The sequence below is a fragment of the Acanthopagrus latus genome, chromosome 1 (assembly GCF_904848185.1).
Source record: "Acanthopagrus latus isolate v.2019 chromosome 1, fAcaLat1.1, whole genome shotgun sequence".
Lineage (NCBI taxonomy): Eukaryota > Metazoa > Chordata > Actinopteri > Spariformes > Sparidae > Acanthopagrus > Acanthopagrus latus.
In genome coordinates this window covers 27103846-27125672 of record NC_051039.1, presented here as the reverse complement: position 1 = coordinate 27125672, position 21827 = coordinate 27103846, and the positions used below count along the sequence as shown (strand labels likewise).

Below are 21827 nucleotides of genomic sequence, written 5' to 3'. Positions count from 1 at the left end.
GTGAAAAGCGAGGGATGGTGCTGGAGGATGGGTAGGGGAAAGGAGAGGGGGTTTCACATCTGGCCACTGATTCACATGTAAGGCAAGGTATGTGCGTCATATGACCATGATTTTGCCAACACGGACAAGTTTGCAGGCAGCAGAATGAAATGTTTAATACAAAAGGAGAGCAAACCACTGGACAAATGGAAGAAGGCTCAAAGCAACAAAGTTATAGCTTTGTTATATGCCAAAGGCGTGTGTAAACTGACAGGCTTATAATATGAATGTGTTACTTATTTGTGTTCTTATGGCTTGTGTATAAAAGTTTTAGTCTAATTCTTTCAGCAACAACCTCGACCGACTGACGAGCCAGCATTCCCATCTTTAGAGCCAGGCTGTTACCACGGGCCGACTTCAAAAGTAAAAGCTGTAAATCTTCAGTTATTACTGTAGTTCTCTGTATTACTGTCAGGTCATTTAGTTTTCAATGTGAGAGATCAAAGTTAAAGCCTGGATTTTGCTTTTGTGCGTCAGAGATATGCAAGAAGTGAGAACAGATGTAATCAGTTCAGCTGATCTGTATCATTATATTAATAATCTTATCATATCAACAATTTACAATAGCTATAAGATAGGATGGGTGGGGGAAAGTGTTTGGGGGGGTTTGTGTCGAGGAGTGGGTAAGTTTAGAGTGGTGATGTGGCAGTTAGGTTAGGAGCGGGTGGGGGTAGAGGGCAGTGGCAGACTCAAGATGTTGTTCAGATCAAGTGTTTATAGGCTACATAACACAAAAATGATTAAGATCAACTTTGACTGAATAGGTGTTGAAGCTAATTTTAATCTCTGCAAGTTGATCAAATAATCTAGAACCGTACAATGTGTTTTGTGAAACAGTCAACTGAAAGGTGAAAAGTATGACATTTGTAAACTGGTTGTACCCATTTTTATCTAAGCCTATTGTTACTTAGCTTGATGATGCAGCCCATATGCTGAGTCTCAGAAACTCAGAAGACGGGAAAATTTGAGATGCTTTTGTGACATCACAAATGGTTTGGTCATGGGGTTTTCATAATTGATTTACTTCATGCAAAAAGCATCATTCTGCCCGTATTGTTCAGTTAATGAAAATTATTCATAGGCATTTTAGAAATTTAAAAGGCATTTTTAATATATATACATATTCACACACACGTATATATGTATATATATTTTCATTTATTTATTTTATATATTAAAAGACTGTTAAATGTTTTTCTTTACATCTGAAGGCCCAAATTGAACATTATGAGGAGCAAACTTTATCCTATGCAGTCTTACTTTGTGCAGCACTACAGTCTGTATATCATTATATCTGTAATGTCTGTGGCAGCACTGAGTTTAACTTTTCAAGTGAAGATAATATTTGCATATTCCGAGTGTTTGGTGTTTCCAATTAAGGAGAGGAACATAACACACATAATACACATTTTTCATTATGTGTGTATATTTTTATTACCATGCCTGGAGGCGACCGTTGCCTTTTTTGTCTACCAGGCACTGTTGTTTAAAAGCCAGCCGCCGCCATTTTGAAAGGTGTCGGAGCTTCCGTCACCACGTGAGGAGGAAGCGAGCGAGGAGAGGAGACGGAGCAATCGAGCGGAGCGGCTGAAGCAGGCGAGCCAGGGCCATCACTCCGCTCTACTCGTCTTGACTACCTGGGCTAACTTTAGCTACATGTGCTGAGGTCGAGGGGGAAGCTGATCTCAACTGCAACAATGCCGACAGTTACTTTACCGCCGAAGGAGAATGCTCTCTTCAAGAGGATTTTGGTGAGTTAACTGTTAAAGAGAGGTGTAACGATAGCAGTTGTTAGCACGCACAGCTGGCGATTTTAAAGATTCATCGCAGCGGCACTCTGTGTGCCAGTGTAGCTCTCCGGTAGTTAGCGTTAGCTTCGGTTTGTTAGCAAGATGGCATCATTGAATGGGTCAGCTAGTCCGGCCTGACGTGCGCTGTCACTGTAGCGTGAGGCCAAAATGGTTGTTCGTGACTTTGTTGTCATTCTGACAGACTTGTCCGTGTGCATTAAAATGCCGCACTCGTAAAAACACTCCGGTGAAAGTTTGCATAGCCAGACAGGGTCAGTTAGTAGCGAGAGGCCTCACCGCTTGTCAAATAACAGCTATAGAAACCAGTAGCTTAACTGTAACGCTAGCTAGTGTCCACGATGTCTCACTCGCTAGTCACTGTAACGGTCATGTGTGCGGTTAAGTTGGCGTCTCAGGCTTCTTCTATAAATGTTTTGACAGCTTTTTGTTGTTAGCTATGTGTATAGCATCTTTCCCAACCAGCATATAACTATACGATTAAGTTATGTCAGACGTGGGCCATGCTAAACTGCTATGTGAGCACAGCCCACTGGCTGGCCACTTGACGCTAGCTAATCAGCTAACGCTAGCCAGCTCGCGATAGATATTATGCTTTAGCAGACTTTAAATGATTGTCAGTCTTAATCTGTCTGTGTGGGACTTCGGCATGCACACATTATCATCATCGGTCTAGGTTAGATTAGGTCAAACTGGCAATGCCTTTGAGTAAACGAAAGGATGTCGGGGTAGCACCGGTGTGACTATGTCAGCAAATCTGTAGCTGCTTCGGGCCTGCTGTCTTTGGCTGCTAGCTGCCCACCCATATCCATCCATCCATCCATCCATCCCTCCACCTCTGTCTTCTATGTTTTAGTCCTTGTGTCACCTCGCTGTTTGTTTGTTTCGAGCACGCAGATTTATGTAGGTCAGGAGAATGGTTGAACAGGTGTGGATGAAGTCTAAATTTACATTGACAGGATGTGACAGCAACTGAGCTGTCTGTGAACTCTGTGTAGGTTGCTGCATGTTTAACAAGTTCTCTGCCGTGCTCAGTGGTTGTCAGCATGTGTTGTTAAACATCTCTGCATGCACACCCAGCCTCATCCTCTCCAGGAACAGTGTTGAGTACGTGGGAATACGTGGTACTACTTTAACATCACTATCAGCTTTAGATAAACACCATTGTTTAGAAAGGCAGGGGCTCTGCTGGGAGTTAGTGGATGTTTATCAGCACATTGGCAGACGGCTGGCATTCAGTCGCTCTACCTCTGGCAGGAAAAACGGGACTGTGACCTGCACCTGATCTTGAAAACTTGGAGCCTGTATTTGCTGCATATCTCAGAGGGGATATTGTTTATCCTTGAAATGTTTGTGGGCTGCACCATCAGAATGGAAAGATTTCTGATCTCATGCTTGATAATTGTGGAATTTACCCATAAAAAAGCTTATGTTTTTATGGTAATGTTTGTGGAAAACGTTGTGGTATTTGCTAAAAAAAAAATTGCAGTTAAATTACTTGAAGTTAAGGTCGCTGAAATTGAGATATTGTTTAACTTGAGCACATCACTGCTTCTTTTTTAAGTTTGTTACTGCATGTTCAAACGGCTTCTGCTGGTCTTGATTTCTGCAGGTTCATCTACAACAGGCAGATGGAGTTTAATGCTAAACTTGTCTAACATAAAGTGAAGTGACCTTTAGGTCTTATTCCTATTTCAGGAGTCCGAAAGCATTTAGTCTTGCTGAATTTGTTGTTGTGTGAACTAGGAAACCCAGAATAAAATTACTGTCATTAACTTTTCTGCACTGCTGATATGAGATTTGGCATGGTTTTCTCTGGTTGTAGTCAGGAATGGACCACACCCCTCTTTATTTTTGCTTTCCCAGACTGAGTGCCCAAATGCATTATTAGAAACTGGCAGGTTTCCAACTTGTGCATGGCACTGGAGTTGGATGGGGGTCAACACCTTTCCTTGCCGCTGGTCTTCTGTAGATTTGGGCCATGTGCTGTTAATCTCACTAAAATTGCAGTTTTCATCAATAATGCATTGCAGTCTTGTTCTTGCAAGAAAAATTCTCTGCTGTATTTGAATTTGCAGGCCAGTAAATTACAACCAGGTGTGCCTGTTGTTTCACAAAGTTGCTCTAACAAATGATAAAACAGTTACAGACAGCAGAGTAAAAACATGTGTTCACTTCACATTGAGACATAACAGAAAACTATTGCACCTGTAATAACTTTTCACAATTGTAAAATCCCTGCACAAAAAAAACTGCTTTGTGTGGAGTCTTGGCATGTGATCAGTCTTCAGAGTAATGGATGTAATTCTTTGAACTGAACTTTCAGGTATTTCATTAAATTTCATTCATACCTGTAGCAGCATGCCTACACAGAAGGGGAGCCAGCATGTTGCAGGACAGGTTCGGTTCAGTGAAAGTGAGTCTTGTATGAAGGGATTCATCCAGAACTGTCTTCATGTTTTCTGAATAACATTTGAAGTTGGAGCAACATAGGTGCCAGGACACACAACTATTGTTGAGTTGATTGCAAACGGTCCATTTTCTGAATGTCCTATCTTAGCTGAAACCTGACTCCAATTTAATGGAATGACCTTCTAAGGTAATAAAGTAGGTTTATATCAATGAAGTGACAAGGTGTGGTGCAATCTTGCACCCTTGACATGTTCAGTTGCTGTTCAGTTGCCGTTTACTAATGTGAACGCTTGTGAGTTGTAACCACAAGCATCTTCCTTGCTACGACCTTCCTTCCAACATGAGGAGAGTGTGGCTTTAAACTGTTTTCTCTAAATCTAGCGTTTGTACTCCTCGCAGTGATCCCTGCAGCTCACAGATTCTCTGTGTAACTCAGGGGGCTAAGTTATTTTGGGTGAGGAAGAAAACGTGCTGCATAAGCACAGCTGGTGGTGTTAATGTTGCTAAATTTACATTAAAATGTACAGTTTGTTTGCTAGCTTCTGTATACTTGCATAATGCATGTGTGGCATTTTGAGCTGAAACTTGTCGTAGGTTTCACTGACAGGAATGTCTGTTGTTGCCTTGTCAAATTGTGTCAAAAGTAAATTTTACCACAGAAACATATTCATCTGCCTAATTTAAAATGATTTGCATGTGACCATCGACTACATATTACCAGTATCAAATATTTTGTGTGGCCCTTTTCTGACGATGAATTTGAATTAATTTTTCAATCGAGAATATTGTTCAGTTACTCCCGTGCCACCAAATTTCTGTTGAGGCTATTCTGGTGTGGACTCGACAGGTGAACTTGTGTTGAGAACAGTGACTTTCTAACAGATGATTTACACAGTTCAAGCGATTTAAGTCATTCTGTTGACTCATGTTACATGACATCTTTTGTCTATAGAGTGTTCAGTGAAGAAGAAACATACTGTAACTTACAATCTAGTTGAACTTAAGGGCAACTTCGAGCTTTTGTGCATTCGTGCACAAAGCAAGAGCGCAGTTTTATGTTTAGTAGTAGGACAGAGAGGTATAGTTAAAGACCCAATGCAAAGCTGAGGCACTATGCCTGGCTATCATTATGTTATGGAATGAATGAAAGATAGCAGTGGAGTAGTCAGCCGGACCAAACAGAGCTAGTTCCAGTTAATCTCTTAATGTATGTCCTCTTACTCTCCATTAGCCCCTTAAACCCCCACGAGCAGATGGTGTTTTTTTGTTTTGTTTGTTTTTCACACATGTGCAACTGTTTGCACAATTTTGTGTCACACTGTCTTTTATAAAGTTCAGTACAGTATCTAGATAAGGCAGCATCATCCACCAACTGACATGTCATGAGCCTTTTATTTTTGTCGTCTAGCCCCATGTATCTTCAAATGGTGCGAACCTCCATCGAGTTCAACAGTGAATTACTTATAATTTCATTACTGACCTTGGCACCCATATGTGAAGTTGACGTCATCTTTTTTTTTTTTCACCATTAGTGTAGTTGGCGGTGGGACAACGAAATGCCATCTGCCGGCTTGACTCTTCCTATCTCTCTCTTTCACTCACTCACACACACACACACACACACACACAAACACACACACACTACTATCCCCTCTGACACTCAGTGATCAGCTTAAAAAGAGAAGTAGTGTTATTTGTGCGACTGCATACCTAACTACAACATTGGGGCAAAAAGCTGGGTATTCCTTTAAGGTGGTTTATTACTGTGTGCGTGTCAGAAGAAATTCTGTTTAAGCATTTAAGCTCAGCTTTGTACAGAAGGCTGATAAATGTTAATCTGGAGTGTGGGGGGAATAACCCGGGAGCACATTGTCTGATACTGCTTTTCTGGCGTTAATAATGTTATTGCTGGTGAACTTGGAGTGCTGACTTGCCACAGCATAATTGTGCCTGGTTGTTTAAGGTCTTTAGAGTGATTTGTACACTGTTGTAACAACTTGTATTGAACATGCGTGTTCAGAGGAGGATGACATCTGGCTTCCAGTTTACCACTTTATAGTATATTATTACAGTTCAGGTTGTTTGGAAAAGACTATGACTTTCAAGCTTATGTCACACTGTCATATCACTCTTGTTCTTTTGCCCTAATGTGATTTCTCTCTCCTTCCTCTGACAGCGATGTTACGAACACAAGCAGTACAGAAACGGGCTCAAGTTCTGCAAACAAATCCTGTCCAACCCCAAGTTTGCCGAGCATGGAGGTAAGCATCAGATTTGTGGATGTAGGGATGGACAGATGAATGGAAACGTTCTCCTTTTGTCACCATGCACTGTACCTCTGACTGTCTGCTTTACCGTTATCCCCTTCCAGAGACCCTGGCGATGAAGGGCTTGACCCTGAACTGTCTGGGGAAGAAGGAGGAGGCTTACGACCTGGTGAGAAGAGGCCTGCGCAACGACCTCCGGAGCCATGTCTGTATCTTTACTAATGCCATGGCACACATCATATAGTGAAGGAGATGTGTTCTGGGTTAAGTGTCATTTAAGACCTTCGGATGGTGTGAGTTCTGTATGATGGGTCAATGTGTGTCTGACTCTTGGAATCTCTCTCTGTGACTCCCAGGCCACAGTGAAATCCGTTCACATTTCCAGCAGATAAGTGCTATCTCAGCCTAAGCCCTAAAGTTAACACACTGTATCACTGAGCAGACAACACCCTGCTATCTGTTCTAGCTTCACCAGTCACTTATCTTGAGAGTCTGTGGCAAAAACCTGTCTTGTTTATGTTGTGTGCACTTGTATAACAGCATACATCTCTAAAAGTGTTTGAAAGAGCAACGGCTTGACATGAAAGCAACATTACTATAAGATTATGTCAAAGATTAGATATGTGAACAAATTAGCTATTTTTTCTGTGTGGATGTAATTTACACCCTGCTCTTTCCTCATCTTGTCTGCATTTGTCTTCCTCTGTCTGAGTGCATGTTCTACACTGATGGATAAGATGGTTTATTCAAAACCAGAGCTAAAACAATGAGTTAGTTTATCAATTAGTTATCTGCCTGTTAATCATTTTAGTCAAGTATCAAAGATAAACAGTCTAGCCTTGCTACTTTTCCAGATTTGGGGATTCACTGCTTTTTTTTGTTATATTACTGTCAGTGGAATGTTTTGGCCTTTGGCTGTTTGTCGGACTAGACATCTGAAGACCTCAGCTAGGCCTCTGAAGAAGTGTGATAGAAAATTATAAAAATGACATTTATAAATACAAATAATTAATGGTTGTTATTGATATATTGCAACCATATTTAAAATAATGACTTGTCTTCAACACGTAATTAGATGACAGCCACCATCTTAGGTGTGTGTGCTGCTAATTTCAGCCCATTCTATTTTGCTGTTGTTTTGTTTTATTAATGTTTTTCTTCTCATTTTGAAACTGGTAGCAAATTATGGCTTCTTCATAAGTTTCACTTTACCTGTAAGAAACATTTTTAAGGCGGAATCATTAAGTAATGGAAAAATTATGGATCAGTCGAAGCTTTTGCTCTAACCACGAGTAGCTAATTTGGCCACAGTAATCTCACCATCTTAGTGCATTTCTTCATGAATCAGGAATTGGTTTTCGATATGATTATGTGAAGGAGATTATTCTTATGTTCCTTAACTCTGCGTGCAACCCAGGCTGGCACGTATACGGCTTACTGCAGCGCTCAGACAAGAAGTATGATGAGGCCATCAAGTGTTACCGCAATGCTCTGAAGTGGGACAAGGACAATCTGCAGATCCTCCGAGACCTGTCTCTGCTGCAGATCCAGATGAGAGACCTGGAGGGCTACAGGGTGAGGACCATCAGGGGAACTATGACTGGATGGTTTCTATCTCGTTAAATAATTATCCTAAGACACCCTTTGATTTATCATAATGGGAAACAATTTTCTGCCATCATGCCCCACTGGGGGGGGGGTCAGGACACAGTGTCAGCTGTAGAACAGCACGCCCTAGTGTCCACACCCAGATGTAAGAAATGTGGTATTTTTTCTTTTTAATGCGATAATAAAACAGACTGAAATAGTTGTGGGGGAAAGAATGTTCAGGAATACACACTCCAATCTGTTGCCGTGTCTTGTCCAGGGCACAGGGTGGCACAATGTTTTGGAGATGACAAAGAGTATCAGCAGGCAAATACCAGGTTGCAGTCAGTCCTCACAATGTAGAACAGCTCTCCTGGGACACAGCCGGGGATTTAGATGCTTATTTGGTGAGAGGTATGAAATGGCAAGATGAAAGTCTAGTTGAGAGGATTAAAAATATGGATGAGAGAGGGAAAGGGAGGGACTGTGTATTAGGGTTCCTTTTTAGTTCTCTGAGCAACAACCTGGTGTCAAAACCATGAATCAGCAAAATTTCTCCTCTCCACTTTGTGCTGTCAGCCATACAGAGGACATGGTGGTTCTAAACCATCCTTTGTTTGTATGTTCTTTTCTACAGGAGACACGGTACCAGCTGCTGCAGCTGCGTCCAGCACAGCGGGCCTCCTGGATCGGCTATGCCATCGCCTATCACCTCCTGGAAGATTACGAGATGGCTGCAAAGATCATCGAGGAGTTCAGGAAAACACAACAGGTTAGATCCAGTTATAGTTTGATTGGATCCCAACTGAGAAACTGATTTAACAAGGAATGGATGTGAAGTATTTTGGATATAGCAGCTGTTCAGCAATCCATCACATTTAGACGAGTAATATGATGACTCAGATGTGTTGTCATGTAGCATGTGCCCGACTAACTGATTGATGCATGTGAGTTAAAGTGCATGTTATGTGGCCTCAGCAGATTTTTAAATATGGGTTTGGTCTCTGTCCTCAAAGCTACAACAGAGCCCACTTTCTCTCTGGCTTGCTCCTGATAAGACCCGTCTGTTTCCTGTCTTTGTGCCATCTATGTAATACACCAAGCTGGTGTGACTAGGCAACTGCACATATGCACCAGGAATGATGCAGTTTCCCGAACTGCATGGATACAGAAGGTCCACCCAGCAGCTCCTGTTGTTTTCCATTGTTTCTTAGAGAAAACGTTGATTTCAGTAACGACTCTTTGTTTGTCCAGACGTCTCCAGACAAAGTGGACTATGAATACAGCGAGCTGCTGCTGTACCAGAACCAGGTGCTGAGGGAAGCAGGCCTGCACAAGGAGGCCCTGGAGCATCTGTCCAACTATGAGAAGCAGATCTGCGACAAGCTGGCTGTGGAGGAGACACGAGGTGAGTCATTGTGCTTCAAACGTACTCTGCTAGTGTAACACTGAATCCCAAACCATAGAAATCCCTGGTTAGCCATTCATCTTGTGTGGCTTTGTGTTACTTTTATGATAGGTTGGAAATAACTTGGATCAATTGTTTTCATAACGTGACGAAAACCCAAATCTCTCACCACTGAAAAGGGCTGTAAGTCTTTAGCAACGGTGATTCTTTTTCTTGTGATTTGTGTTTTCCTGAACTGGTAGGAAAGATTTGTTATCAGAGAGAGGCGGCCGTTTCACTGATGGCGTTATGTTGCTCGTGTTTGAAATAATTTGACACGCGACAGTTCTGCCTACTGTTTCTGTTCCCTCATTGTTGTATTCAACATTCCCACACCAAAGAGTTGAAAGAAGACAATGTTTCCCCAAACCTTTACCTCTCCTCCCCGCTCGCCATGCTGTCTGCCATGTTCACTGTGATGCTATCCCACTCTAGCGTAATTTCGTTGTTTGCATACTAACAGGGATTGTCCATTTACTTGCGGGGAGTTTTTGTAGTCAATTTTCACTGCTGTTGGAAGTAGTGGCGCAAAATTGAAATGCAAAACCAAAAATCTGCGAGACAAAAGTGCATATATCGGATCGCGGATAGTGTATTGTATGGTTCAATATTTTGTTGACATTTGTGGCACCCCTTTTAAGAACTGTAGTCTGCTCAGTTGATCATCTGAAACATTATTGTTAAATTTAATCTGTTGTACTTTTAAAAATGTACAGTGTAAGCATATTTACACATGTGGATGAACTTAATTTCAGACTGTTAAATTTTACATCTGGCCCAGAATCCGTGTTGACAAAATCAGAAAGTGATGTTTGGTCTAGTTCCTCTGTACCTGCTGCATTTTACAAGGAATGGTTCAATTTAAATTGATTTATGATATAATTCATTTTGTTGTCCATGAACCCTGACACCCAAACCCTTCACTCATCTTTCTGCAGGAGAATTACTGTTGAATTTGGAGCGCCTGGATGAGGCAACAGAAGTCTACCGTCGCCTGCAGGAGAGGAACCCGGAAAACTGGTCCTATTACCACGGCCTGGAAAAAGCCTTAAAACCAAGTATGACACATTATATATATTATAAACACAAGCATCACTGACACTGACCTCTGAAAGATAAAATATCCACTTTCTTACAACAAGCTGCAACTGTCAAATCTTACGTATTTTTATCTTCTTAAGGCAGTGTAGAGGAGAGGCACAAGATCTATGAAGATGCCTGGGAGAAGTTTCCTAAAGGACTGGTTCCTCGCAGACTGCCCCTCACCTTCCTCTCAGGTGTGGCCAATAATAAGTCTCCTTTCAACTAAAACAGTCACCTCAGTCAACATTTCTATGTGTAACTGAGGATTAAATTAATTTGCTAGCATCTGTATTAAGCTTTACTTGTTTCCTTGTATTCCTTCTTTCAGGATTCCCAGTTCTTGTTTTTTACTCCACTTTTGTATTTTGTAGTCGTTTTTTAAACATAAAGTGAACTGTGTGGTAGAAGTGGATTTAAAGTGTCTGGTCTTTTCCCACTCACCATATTTCTCCATAGGTGACAAATTCAGAGAGTGTCTGGACAGGTATCTGAGGATGAACTTCAGCAAAGGCTGTCCGCCTGTCTTCACCACCCTCAAATCACTGTACAAAGACAAAGAAAAGGTGACAGCACTGCTGCTAGACATGTCAGATGACTGATTGGACTCTAAAGCACAATGACATTTAGTCCTCTTTACTTTAAACCAGCCTGCATCATTCACTGAAAGAAGAGAGGTCAATCTAAGGGATAGTTTCTACTGTCCTAGATTAAAATGTCCTGAGATATTTACCCACAGATGTATAACTCACACTGCAGCTGAGGTAATAAACTCTTTCCTCTTTCTCTTTGCAGGTGGCAATAATAGAGGAGCTGGTGGTTGGCTATGAAACCACATTAAAAAGCTGTAGAATGTTCAACCAGAACGGTGAGAAGAAAATATCTACATCAGGGGGATGATAATGAATTAATGAATTTGATGTCTTTATCATCACATTTGTTAAATGTGCAACGTCGAGGAATGGGGAGTTTTTAAAGTTGTGATCCTTCATCCTTGTAATCCTTCAGCCCTGGCTGGTTTGTTAATACCTACCTCGGTTTAATATTACAGCAAACAGCCTTTGACAGGGTTTCCGGCTTACATTCCATTTAGTTAGGTCTTAGATATGTTTGTTTACCACTTCTGTCGTTGCCTTTTTTGTTTTGGGAAACGTGTTTGTGAGATTCACATTTAGCTCTGTGTGTTGTGCTTCTTCCTGAATTAGCCAGGAACGTAAGTGGCATTTTGCCAACAGCCTAGTCGGAATTTATCGCTGTACACTTCGCCAGTTCTGGGAAGAATTCTGGGACTGCATGTTTCCTTACTTTTTCGTACTTGGTGTAGGTCTTAAATTTAGTTCAAAAAGGTCTTTAAAATGTCTTTAAAATTTGACTTGTTGAAACATGTGGAAACCCTGCTTTGAGCTGCTACTTTCTCAGAAATACATTTGAAGCAACTGATAGACCTGTTTACAGTGCAGCCTCTAAAAGTTAAGATGTCAGGTAAAAATAATGGCTTTTATTATTTGATTTCATTCTGCACATGGTGTAAGTAAACAGCAGAGCACAGTGACATCGGTTACCTCGCTGAGGAGTGTGTGTGTAGTGTGCGGTATTAAGCAGCTCTTCATCTAGCAGCTTGCTGTTGGGGCTTTTCCATCAACAAGGACTTATTCCCTTCCAGTTCACCCTCCTAATTTTGAAGTGTACAGAGTACTTGGACCAAAATAAAATTTCTTTTGGAACCCAAAAAGTTGCTTCCCAGCTGGAATGAAAGAAAAAAACAAGTTTTCCCCTATATGAAGTGCAAACCAAATGGGTCGTGTCATATTGTGCATGTCATTGTGCACTTTGCAACAGCCTCCATTGATGATGCATTCTTTTTCACAATGATTGTGCTTAAAACTGTTGGAAATGCAGCCGAGATGGCACCAAAGTTAGAGTGGAAAAAGAGTGTATGGCTGCCTCTGACTGTCCCATTACTACCTGCAATATTCAAAACTAGTTGTGTTAAAGACACCAGACCTCATGGTTCGCTGTCATAAGGATTTATAGTCCACAATACGATATCACAATATTTTAGAAAAGAAAAAGATTTAGTTAATGTCCTATCAAATCTGTACAGCATTTATTAGATAGATAGGTGGGTCACACCTCCCACCTATCTCCCTCCCTCCGTCCCTCTGAAAATCTCCGTCAAAACCCTCATCTTCAGTGGTTATCTGTATGTGTTAATGGGTTGACATATTTTTCTCACAGTTGGCTTGTAAAAACCAACAGCCAGCAGCGGAGCTGATACGGGGACATTACCGAAGCTTGTCTGAGCTAGCAGGCTGGACACACTGGATGCATGTGCAGCACTGCGTGGCATTACCTCTCACTTTTCATTTGGGAGTTGAGGTTAACAGGTTAGACCAGGCACAGTGGATGCATGACTCGCAATTTTCACACGTGCGTCAAGCATGGCTGCTACATTGCTTCATCTTGAGATTACGTGTCTCGCCCACTGTTACAGTACCGCACTCTTGGTTCTCGGCAAAAATAGACCTTAAAAAGACCTTTAGCCCGTCATATTGACATCATGCCAGAGTTTCACTACAGTTTTAATGTTTGTATCTGTAGAATATGTCACAGGCCTCTTTCCCCTTCCTACTTTCTCCATGTAAACAGATAGGGCAGACAGGAACCATGCTGCAGCAGCAGGAACGCAGCCTGTAGGAACACAAACACACGCGAGTGAGCAGCAGCTCAGCGAGGCAGGCGCCTGACACTAAACAAGCATCCTGTGTGGCCAGCCTGTAACAGTTTGAGTGAAGCATTGAGAACTAAACCAACGAAGCCAAGCAATCAGTGGTGGAGTAGGGAGGATCATGAATAATGTTTATACAGAACAATGACAGGAAACAGTCGTAGAATGCATTATACTGGTTTTCCCTTGTTCGATCCGTGAACCTTATGAGCAAAATAGGCACATGATTGATAGGGGTGTGAATCTTCACTGGTCTCATGATTCGGTTACAATTGTCATGTCAGCGATTTGATTCACGATTATTGCACATGGCTATGTTTTCATCAAAGGATAGTCAGATATACATAAATCTAGAAAGTTTACATAGTGCTGTTTACTTGTTAACTGTATGTTAACTGACATGAAATATGTTACACTAGCCCTTTTTAGATAGAAAAGGCGGCACATTTGCTCCAAGGTAAGAGCGACAATGTGCCTTAGCGGGCGGCTTTTAATATGAAAGTACCGACCGTTCTAGCTTGCTGCTACAACAACAAGCAGACAACGAAGACAGCTACAGAGACCGAGGAGACGCAAACATCTCCTGGATCTCAGCGGCTGTCCAGTTGTTCATCTTAATGTCCGCAGATGAAGTGATGGACTGACTGCTGTGATCAGCTGTTCTCTGGTTTTAAAACTCCCCGGCTGTGGGTCGAACAGTGCAGGTCATTGACACCTCCACCCATCTCACGCAGGGGCCGGCACATTGACGCCTCGGATTTAGATAGCAGGTGAGGAGGAAATAAGTGTACCCTCCAAGGCGGCAAATCGGCGGACCAAAACAGACCCCAATTTGCCGCCCTCTGTCTAAAACCGCGGACCGAGCCGCCAAGAGGACCGGCAAATTGGTGGCTTGCTGCCCAGTCTAAAAACGGCTACTGATTCAAATTTATGAACAGAAATAACTGAGATAGGCAGACCCTACCTGTTGTGTGAATAAATCTTAAACAAACAAAACATTCTGCCGTTCTGGAATACAGTATAAAAGCCATAACAAATGTGAAAGTAACCACTTAGTAAAGCTACTCAACTAGCTTGGGTCATTGTGAAATTACCTGGGCTTTGGTTTCGTGGTAAACCACAGGTGTAACCTTTTCTACGAAGTGGCTGCATGATGGAAGCTTATGTAGCGGCTCCAGTGTCTTCAACAGGTGAGGAAACCTGGTGTTGTCAACAACAGAATAATGCCGTAGATCCTTACCCATAAAAACTGCCACAGACTGGGTTATTCTATTGCCTTTCTCTGAGTTGTTTGGCATCAATTCTTGGCTGGACTGGTTCTTCTGTTTCTTTGGCAGTTGCTAACATTGACAGTAACCTCTCCGCATGAAAACGACTAATGCAGTTTCTCAAGTTAGTGGTATTCCATAGGTATTTGATTTTTGTGTGATACACTTTACACACCGCATGTCTTGTCCAGTTCAATGCATAATCGTTCACGTCCCTTTCGCAATGCATTGTAAAAACAATTTATTTCAACACCCCAAATGATAGATGTCAACACAGTCTCACTGTATGAATCGAGCACAGCAGCACAGTGAACACAAGCAAACAGTGGAATTCTGAAGTAATAGTTTGCATTTCCTGTTAGTAATTGACAAGAAAATCCTGCCCTTTTTTCAGCACTACTGCACTGGCAGTAACTGAATACAGATCTGATACAGCTGTGGGAGGGTGAACAGTAAATAGGCTGATACCAATAAGATAAAATCAGAACATGCTTCATTTCCTGTGAGAATGGTATGTCCCACTACTAGCGTTGTAAGCTAATAATTAGAGAGTAATGCCCACTTTATAAAGTTTCACAACAGGCTTTGATTTCATTCAAATCTTCCAGATGATAACTTTAAAAAGAAAGATGTTGCACATAGATATATAACTATTGGAAACTTCTTCTTCGTTTACAAAATGTAAATTTACACAATCTCCATGCACTGTTTCAGATGACGGTAAGGAGGAACCACCAACCACGTTGCTTTGGGTTCAGTACTTTCTGGCACAGCACTACGACATGATTGGCCAACAGACACTGTCTCTAGAATACATCAACGCAGCCATTGAGAGCACGCCTACACTCATTGAACTCTTCCTCATCAAAGCCAAGATTTACAAGGTAAAAACATATGCCACACATTTGTTCATGTGTCGACTGTTATAACTGAGGAGCATAGTGTTGTGGTGCTCTATTCATGACTGGTGTATTGACCTTCATCGTCCTGCAGCATGCTGGGAACATCAAAGAGGCTGCTCAGTGGATGGACGAGGCCCAGGCTCTGGACACCGCTGACAGATTCATCAACTCCAAGTGTGCCAAGTACATGCTGAAGGCTGGCATGATCAAAGAGGCTGAGGAAATGTGCTCCAAGTTCACACGGGTGAGAAAAACTGTGCGTGGGTGTGCACACAAGTACACAGTGGCAGCTGACAAGCTGAGGGAAAATGTCAGAACAAAATCATCGTATTTCCTGTTGAGTCAATTTGTGAAGAACAGGAACAACGTGGAGATGTCATGACCCTCATGTTTGACTAGCCTGTAATTCTAAAAACCTGAGGAGGGATTTCTTTCTTTACAAATACTCACTGATGTTGAACAGGAGTCAAGCTCAAGATGACTTATTTATAAGAGAACATATTTTTAATACATTTATGATGTAATGATGTTGATAACAAGAGGGTCCCAAATCTTCAGTGTTTCAGGACACAAAGACACAAAACAAAATATTTTTGATCCATCCCTTGATTATTTTAACAATTTATTGATTAGATGTGCAGAAAATGGAGTTAAATGTTGATGATGGTCCTAGAAAGCCACAACCCATCAGAGAGGAGCAAACAAACCAGTGAAAAAAAATGACAATATTAGATATTGTTCTGCTCTAGCCCATGGTCTTATCAACATATTTTCTTTATGTGTTGTTTATGTAGCAGTTCAAACCAAAGATGTGGAGATGCTTTGAAAAATAAAACTTCATGGCTTGCTCCTATAAGTCTAATTATGACAGTAATCTCTTGGTGCCTTTTAATGAAGCAAGCAGCCATATCTGCAAATGAGTTCACACATGGGGTGAACTGAAACGAGCCTGGTCATGAGTGACAAGATAATTCTAGAAATTAATCTTAATAGATCCGCAATAACACAAAATAATTAGTCTCCAAATTAGTATGCAGCCGTTGACAAGATAATTAAGCACTTTGCCTGCTTTGTCGTTTAACTGTGCTCATGCACGTCTCTTCGTTTGTATCCATCCAGGAGGGAGCGTCAGCAGTGGAGAACCTCAACGAGATGCAGTGTATGTGGTTCCAGACGGAGTGTGCACTCGCATACAAGAGCATGAACAAGTTTGGGGAGGCCCTCAAGAAGTGCCATGAAATTGAAAGGGTGAGGGCTCATTATCAGAGGTCATACTTGGTGTATGATAACAGGCCATGTTTGAATAATTGTGTTTATGATTAATGTATTGGTTAAATTGCCTCTTCCTTGCCCTCCTCATCAGCATTTTGTGGAGATCACAGACGACCAATTTGACTTCCACACCTACTGCATGAGGAAGATGACGCTCCGCTCCTATGTGGACCTACTGAAGCTGGAGGATGTGCTCCGGATGCATCCCTTCTACTACAAGGCTGCTGTCACTGCCATCCAGATCTACCTTAGCCTCCATGACAATCCCCTGACTGATGACAGCAAGGAGCTGCAGGCTGATACTGGTGAGGGCCAGATCCAATCCAGTTTGCACCACTGAGTTTTCTATGTGAATTGCTTGTCTGAACAAAGAAAAAGAGAAACTCCGTACATTTTGACCACAATTAATAGCCCACTCTTTTGGTGCTCTCTTTTCTAGCTAACCTCTCGGACAAAGAGCTGAAGAAGCTTAGGAACAAGCAGCGGAGAGCCCAGAAGAAGGCTCAACTGGAAGAGGAGAAGAAGAATGCAGAGAAGGAGAAGCAGCTCAAGAACCAGAAGAAGAAGAAGGAGGATGACGACGAGGAGATCGGCGGGCCCAAGGAGGAGCTAATTCCTGACAAACTAGTCAAGGTTGGAGAGAAATGTGAAGAATCCAAATCATAGAAACACTGTCCGTCACAAGGCGCTGGAAAAATGAGTTTGACTGAATCAGTTAAGTTCATGTTGACTGTTTTGACTTCTGTCTTCCCCCCACTTCCTGTTGACAGGTAGAAAATCCACTGGAAGAAGCCGTCAAGTTCTTGATGCCGCTCAAACACCTGGTCAAGGACAAAATAGACACACACCTGATGGCCTTTGAGATCTACTTCAGGAAAGGTTGGCAAGCTCACTTATTTAAATAACCTCTTAATTTGTTTTTACTGACATAATACTTTATCTGTCATTTCTGCTTCACTCAGATTTACAATCTGTCCTGTCTTTTCAGAGAAATACCTGTTGATGCTTCAGTCTGTGAAGAGAGCACTGGCCATTGACCCAGATGACCCATGGTTACACCAGTGTCTAGTACGCTTCTTTAAAGGAGGTACGAGAGAGTTCCTCATTAACACCAACATCTTCCAACACACTTGTTCCTGTGTTGATACATCCTTTCTTTCTAACTTCGTACCTATCCCCCTATCATTCACTTCCTAATACTTCTTCATCTGCTTTGTTTTCCACATCCATCTTATCATTGCTCACATCTCTCCTTCATCTTGTTTCAGTCTCAGAGAGCAAGGAGCTGCCAGAGACGGTCAGGACCGTGCTGAAGCAGGAGATCACCCGGCTGTTTGGAGACAGTAATGCTAAGAGCTTCAACCAGGCCTACCTCACCAAGCACTCAAACTCCATACCGCATCGACTGGCTGGTAGGCCTTTCACACACTCATACACACAATAGGATTAAAACGTGGCAGGCCACAATCAGCAGTTAACTCACATTACCAGTGGATGAGTTTGCCTTTTGCTTTTTTCTAATTCCTGAGACATCTCAATTCTTTCTCATCTGTTTTGAAAGTAGCACATGGTCAATGGCAGACTGGCCCTTGACTAGGCTCAGACCCCAAGGAAGCTTCTGACAGCTGTTGCTTTATCCATTGAAAGTCTGTTTCAAACTCAGTGGCGACTGAACAATGTTCAAGCGCAGGTTGACAGAGATGGATAGAAAGATATTAACAAACCAGCTGCCTTAACCTCAACGCACGACAGCATGGCATCTAAAAAGAAGAGTATAATTAGACGTTTCACCCAAGTCGAAACGGAGGTGATGAATACTACTGCAGGGTCAGGGCCAGGAGTAAATCTCTATTGTAGACATTCACATGGCACACAAAAGCCAGATCGTAGTGATTTTTTTTTCCCAGTGTGAAAGGGGTATAACCTGTCCAAGTCATTTGTCAAAGCTCTGTCATGAAAACACACCTCAGACTCTGACATTTTTCTCCATCCTGTAGCTGCTAAGATGATGGTGTATCTGGACTCATCGACGGAATCAAAGGCAGCAGAGCTGGCCACTGCACTAGACGAGTCACTCGAGAACAGAACCATACAGGTATGCAGTCATTGAATTATGTAATGTAACTGTTAAAAGGTCGCAATACATAATAGTAAAAAAGACTCACTTACTCATCAATGTAGTCTTTAATTGGTGCAAACATGAGTGGCAGTCAGAGGATAGCCAATATTTTAACTCTTACTCACTGTAGATTGTTGACTTACTTCCCATTTTCCTTTGTCTTCCCTCATCAGATCTGCACAGAGACCCTGGAGTGTCTTCGGAGTGGCATCTTTGGCGACTCAAAGGAGCGTGTAGAGTCGTATCGCGCCGAGTGTCACAAGCTTTACCCCTACACGTTAGCTTTCACGCCACCCGGATACGAGGAGAACACCAAGATCGCCAACGGAGATGTTTCCACAGAAACGGAGGAGCTAGCCAATGAGATGTGAGCGCAACAGAACAACAGCGGATTAGAAAAGGAAGTGGGCCGAGCACGGAGCCTTGTGGTACGCCTGGCAGCCATTTTGTAGAGCCAGACACGGGAAGCGAAAATGTGGTTGTTTCGTTACTTTGGCTCAGCTTAATCGGGTCTGACCTGGCATGGCTTGGCTCGCTCCCACGTGGTGAAAATCAGGACTGTGTGTGTGTTTGTGTGCGTGCGTGTGTGTTGAGGGCGTGTGTGCGGTTGTGTATATTTGTGGGAAGGGGGAGGGGGGGAGGAAGATAACAGAATGGCCATTTTACTTTTTTAATAAAGCTGACAAACATGCTGAATATGAAAAATAAACAATAGTTACTGGCAAACTGTCGGGAGAAACTGTGACGGACTGACACAGACTGTCGGTTTCCTCGGAAATTATCAATAACGGAGACGGCAACCACTCGAGTGACTCAGTGCTGCTCCGACACACGCCTATCGCATACTGTGTTCCCCGTATTTTAAAAAGCTAATTTAAATAAAAATAGGATACAACTGTCACTGGGGGACGGGAGGCTGAGCTGAGTGGATCTGATCTGTGACGGATCTGTAGGAAGCTGAGCAGGAAGAGTTACTGAGGACCCGTAGGAGACACTGAGAACATCCAGCAACCACAAGTGTATCTGTGTCTGCTGAAACGCTCCAATAAACCGCTGATGTGCACATGGCAGTACAGTGGAGTGTGTGAGGGAAGCCCGATCTGTGCGGGGGCACAGCCCGAAGAAAGCGGCCTCACTTGTGAACAGTGTTTTTGTTTTTTTTGTTGTTTTTTTGGTCAAACTGTGCTTCCCTCACCGTTCCTGGTTAAACATGGGAATATGTAATCCTGTCTGTTATTATGGAGCACTTTGTAGCACAGATTAAAAACTGTAAAGGTTGTGTGTCTTGCTCCATTTCAATACACTGCTTCTCTTACCGTTTTTACATAGCTCTGGGCGAGTTGGATAGATTTAAGCAATACCATAGACACCTTGCTGTCCATAATGGATCAAAGAAACTCTTATTACTGATGATAATGATTTCTAGATCCGGTTGAAGTGGTTACACTGAGCCTCCTGGCAGAGTCACGTGTGTTGTTGCTGTTGTCACTGTTGGATACGGTTTTATCTGCATGTACACAGGGACTCAGGAACAGTCACATCCTCCTTCAGAGACTCTTCTCTGCTAATGAAAACAGCTCTTCTAACGGTCAGAGTTCAGCATCCGGCCCGTTGCCCGAGGTGATAGAAGTGAAAACATCTGGGCACCTCGAATTTGTTTGGCTTTTTCTGTTTCCCCTTTTTTTTCTCCCAATAATCTCTTTTCTTCCCCTTTTTCCTCTAATTTGGGTTCTAATGTGAAAGATGAAATCTGAGATGACGATGTAAGATATCTCTGGATTTTTGTATTAAAACCAAACGGATAAAAAACTGTTTTTCTTTGTATTTGTGTGTTACCAGTGTTACTGTAGCTGAACTGTTGAAGTGTTCCTACTCACTGTTTCAGGGTCAGACGGGCAGAGCTGGTATGGATCAGGTAGGACTGATGTCAGACTTTTGGTCAGCTGCTATATGTTGCAATTATTTATGCCTATTTTCCTTATACAGAAATAACTACCAACTTATTTTTCTTAATGTAGTAACCCAAGGTTTAAATGATTTAAAATGTGTTTTTTCTCCCTTCTGTTGAATGAATGGATCACTTTTCTGACATCAGCAATTTAAAAAGTGGCAATGAGTATTAACCATTGATGCAAGCATCTCCTCACAAGTTTTCTCCTCTTCATAATCCACACTTTGGGCTCCATTTTTAAATGTTTTTTTTTAATTATTTTTTTTTTTTTAAAATGTATTTTATTTACCACATTAATTCTGTCACCTCAGATTATCCAGACAGTCATCTTTATAAATCAGGTAAATTTATTCTTGCTTTATGCTGCATCTTTTAACATCTTGAATCTTTTACAGTAAAAATGATTAAGCCAACCTGTCATAGAATTGCTGCAACAAAAGACAGAGGGTGCATAGTATGTAACTCGAGAATTCCTTTCATGCATTTTTTCTGCTTAAAAACATGTGCGTAGTTACATCAGGAGGCTCCACTCTACAACAAGAATTTTATTTTAAGTAGCATCAGTTACACCAGTTGGTTATGTTAAAATGTTGAATGTGTTGGGAGGAACCATGCCAAAAACTAGAAGTTAGACTTAATTATCCCAAAGAAAAAATCTATTTCACAGCAGCGTATCGGTAAGTTAGTTTAGTCTTTTTGTTATGCCACTTTGTGTGTGTGTGTGTGTGCGTGCGTGTGTGTGCGCGCGCGTGTGCATGTCATGGCTTGAAGTGGAAGTGATGGAACCAACTGAACCTGAAGTTGAACAAAAAAAGAGGCCGCAGCAGACAAACTTGGAGTTTGTGCATCCACCTGATCTGTTTGTCCTTGCAAATTTACATCAGAGCCATTATAAGAAGTCCATGTTTAAGGTTGATTGTTTTGGCAAAGTTTTGTGAGTAAGATGA

General features: G+C 42.0%; 1 protein-coding gene across 1 annotated transcript; it reads left to right on the top strand.

Annotated features, from left to right (window-relative positions):
• The first annotated feature begins 1545 nt into the window (after positions 1-1545).
• LOC119023140 (N-alpha-acetyltransferase 15, NatA auxiliary subunit-like) lies at positions 1546-20743 on the top strand. Its single transcript, XM_037104835.1, has 20 exons — positions 1546-1790; positions 6436-6520; positions 6631-6735; positions 7944-8101; positions 8751-8885; positions 9368-9521; positions 10499-10618; positions 10742-10837; positions 11100-11206; positions 11436-11508; positions 15351-15520; positions 15630-15782; positions 16658-16786; positions 16902-17115; positions 17250-17443; positions 17581-17689; positions 17799-17897; positions 18079-18222; positions 18808-18905; positions 19103-20743. The coding sequence occupies exons 1-20, from the start codon at positions 1737-1739 to the stop codon at positions 19298-19300; spliced, it is 2595 nt and encodes an 864-aa protein (XP_036960730.1). The 5' UTR covers positions 1546-1736; the 3' UTR covers positions 19301-20743.
• Positions 20744-21827: the final 1084 nt, after the last annotated feature.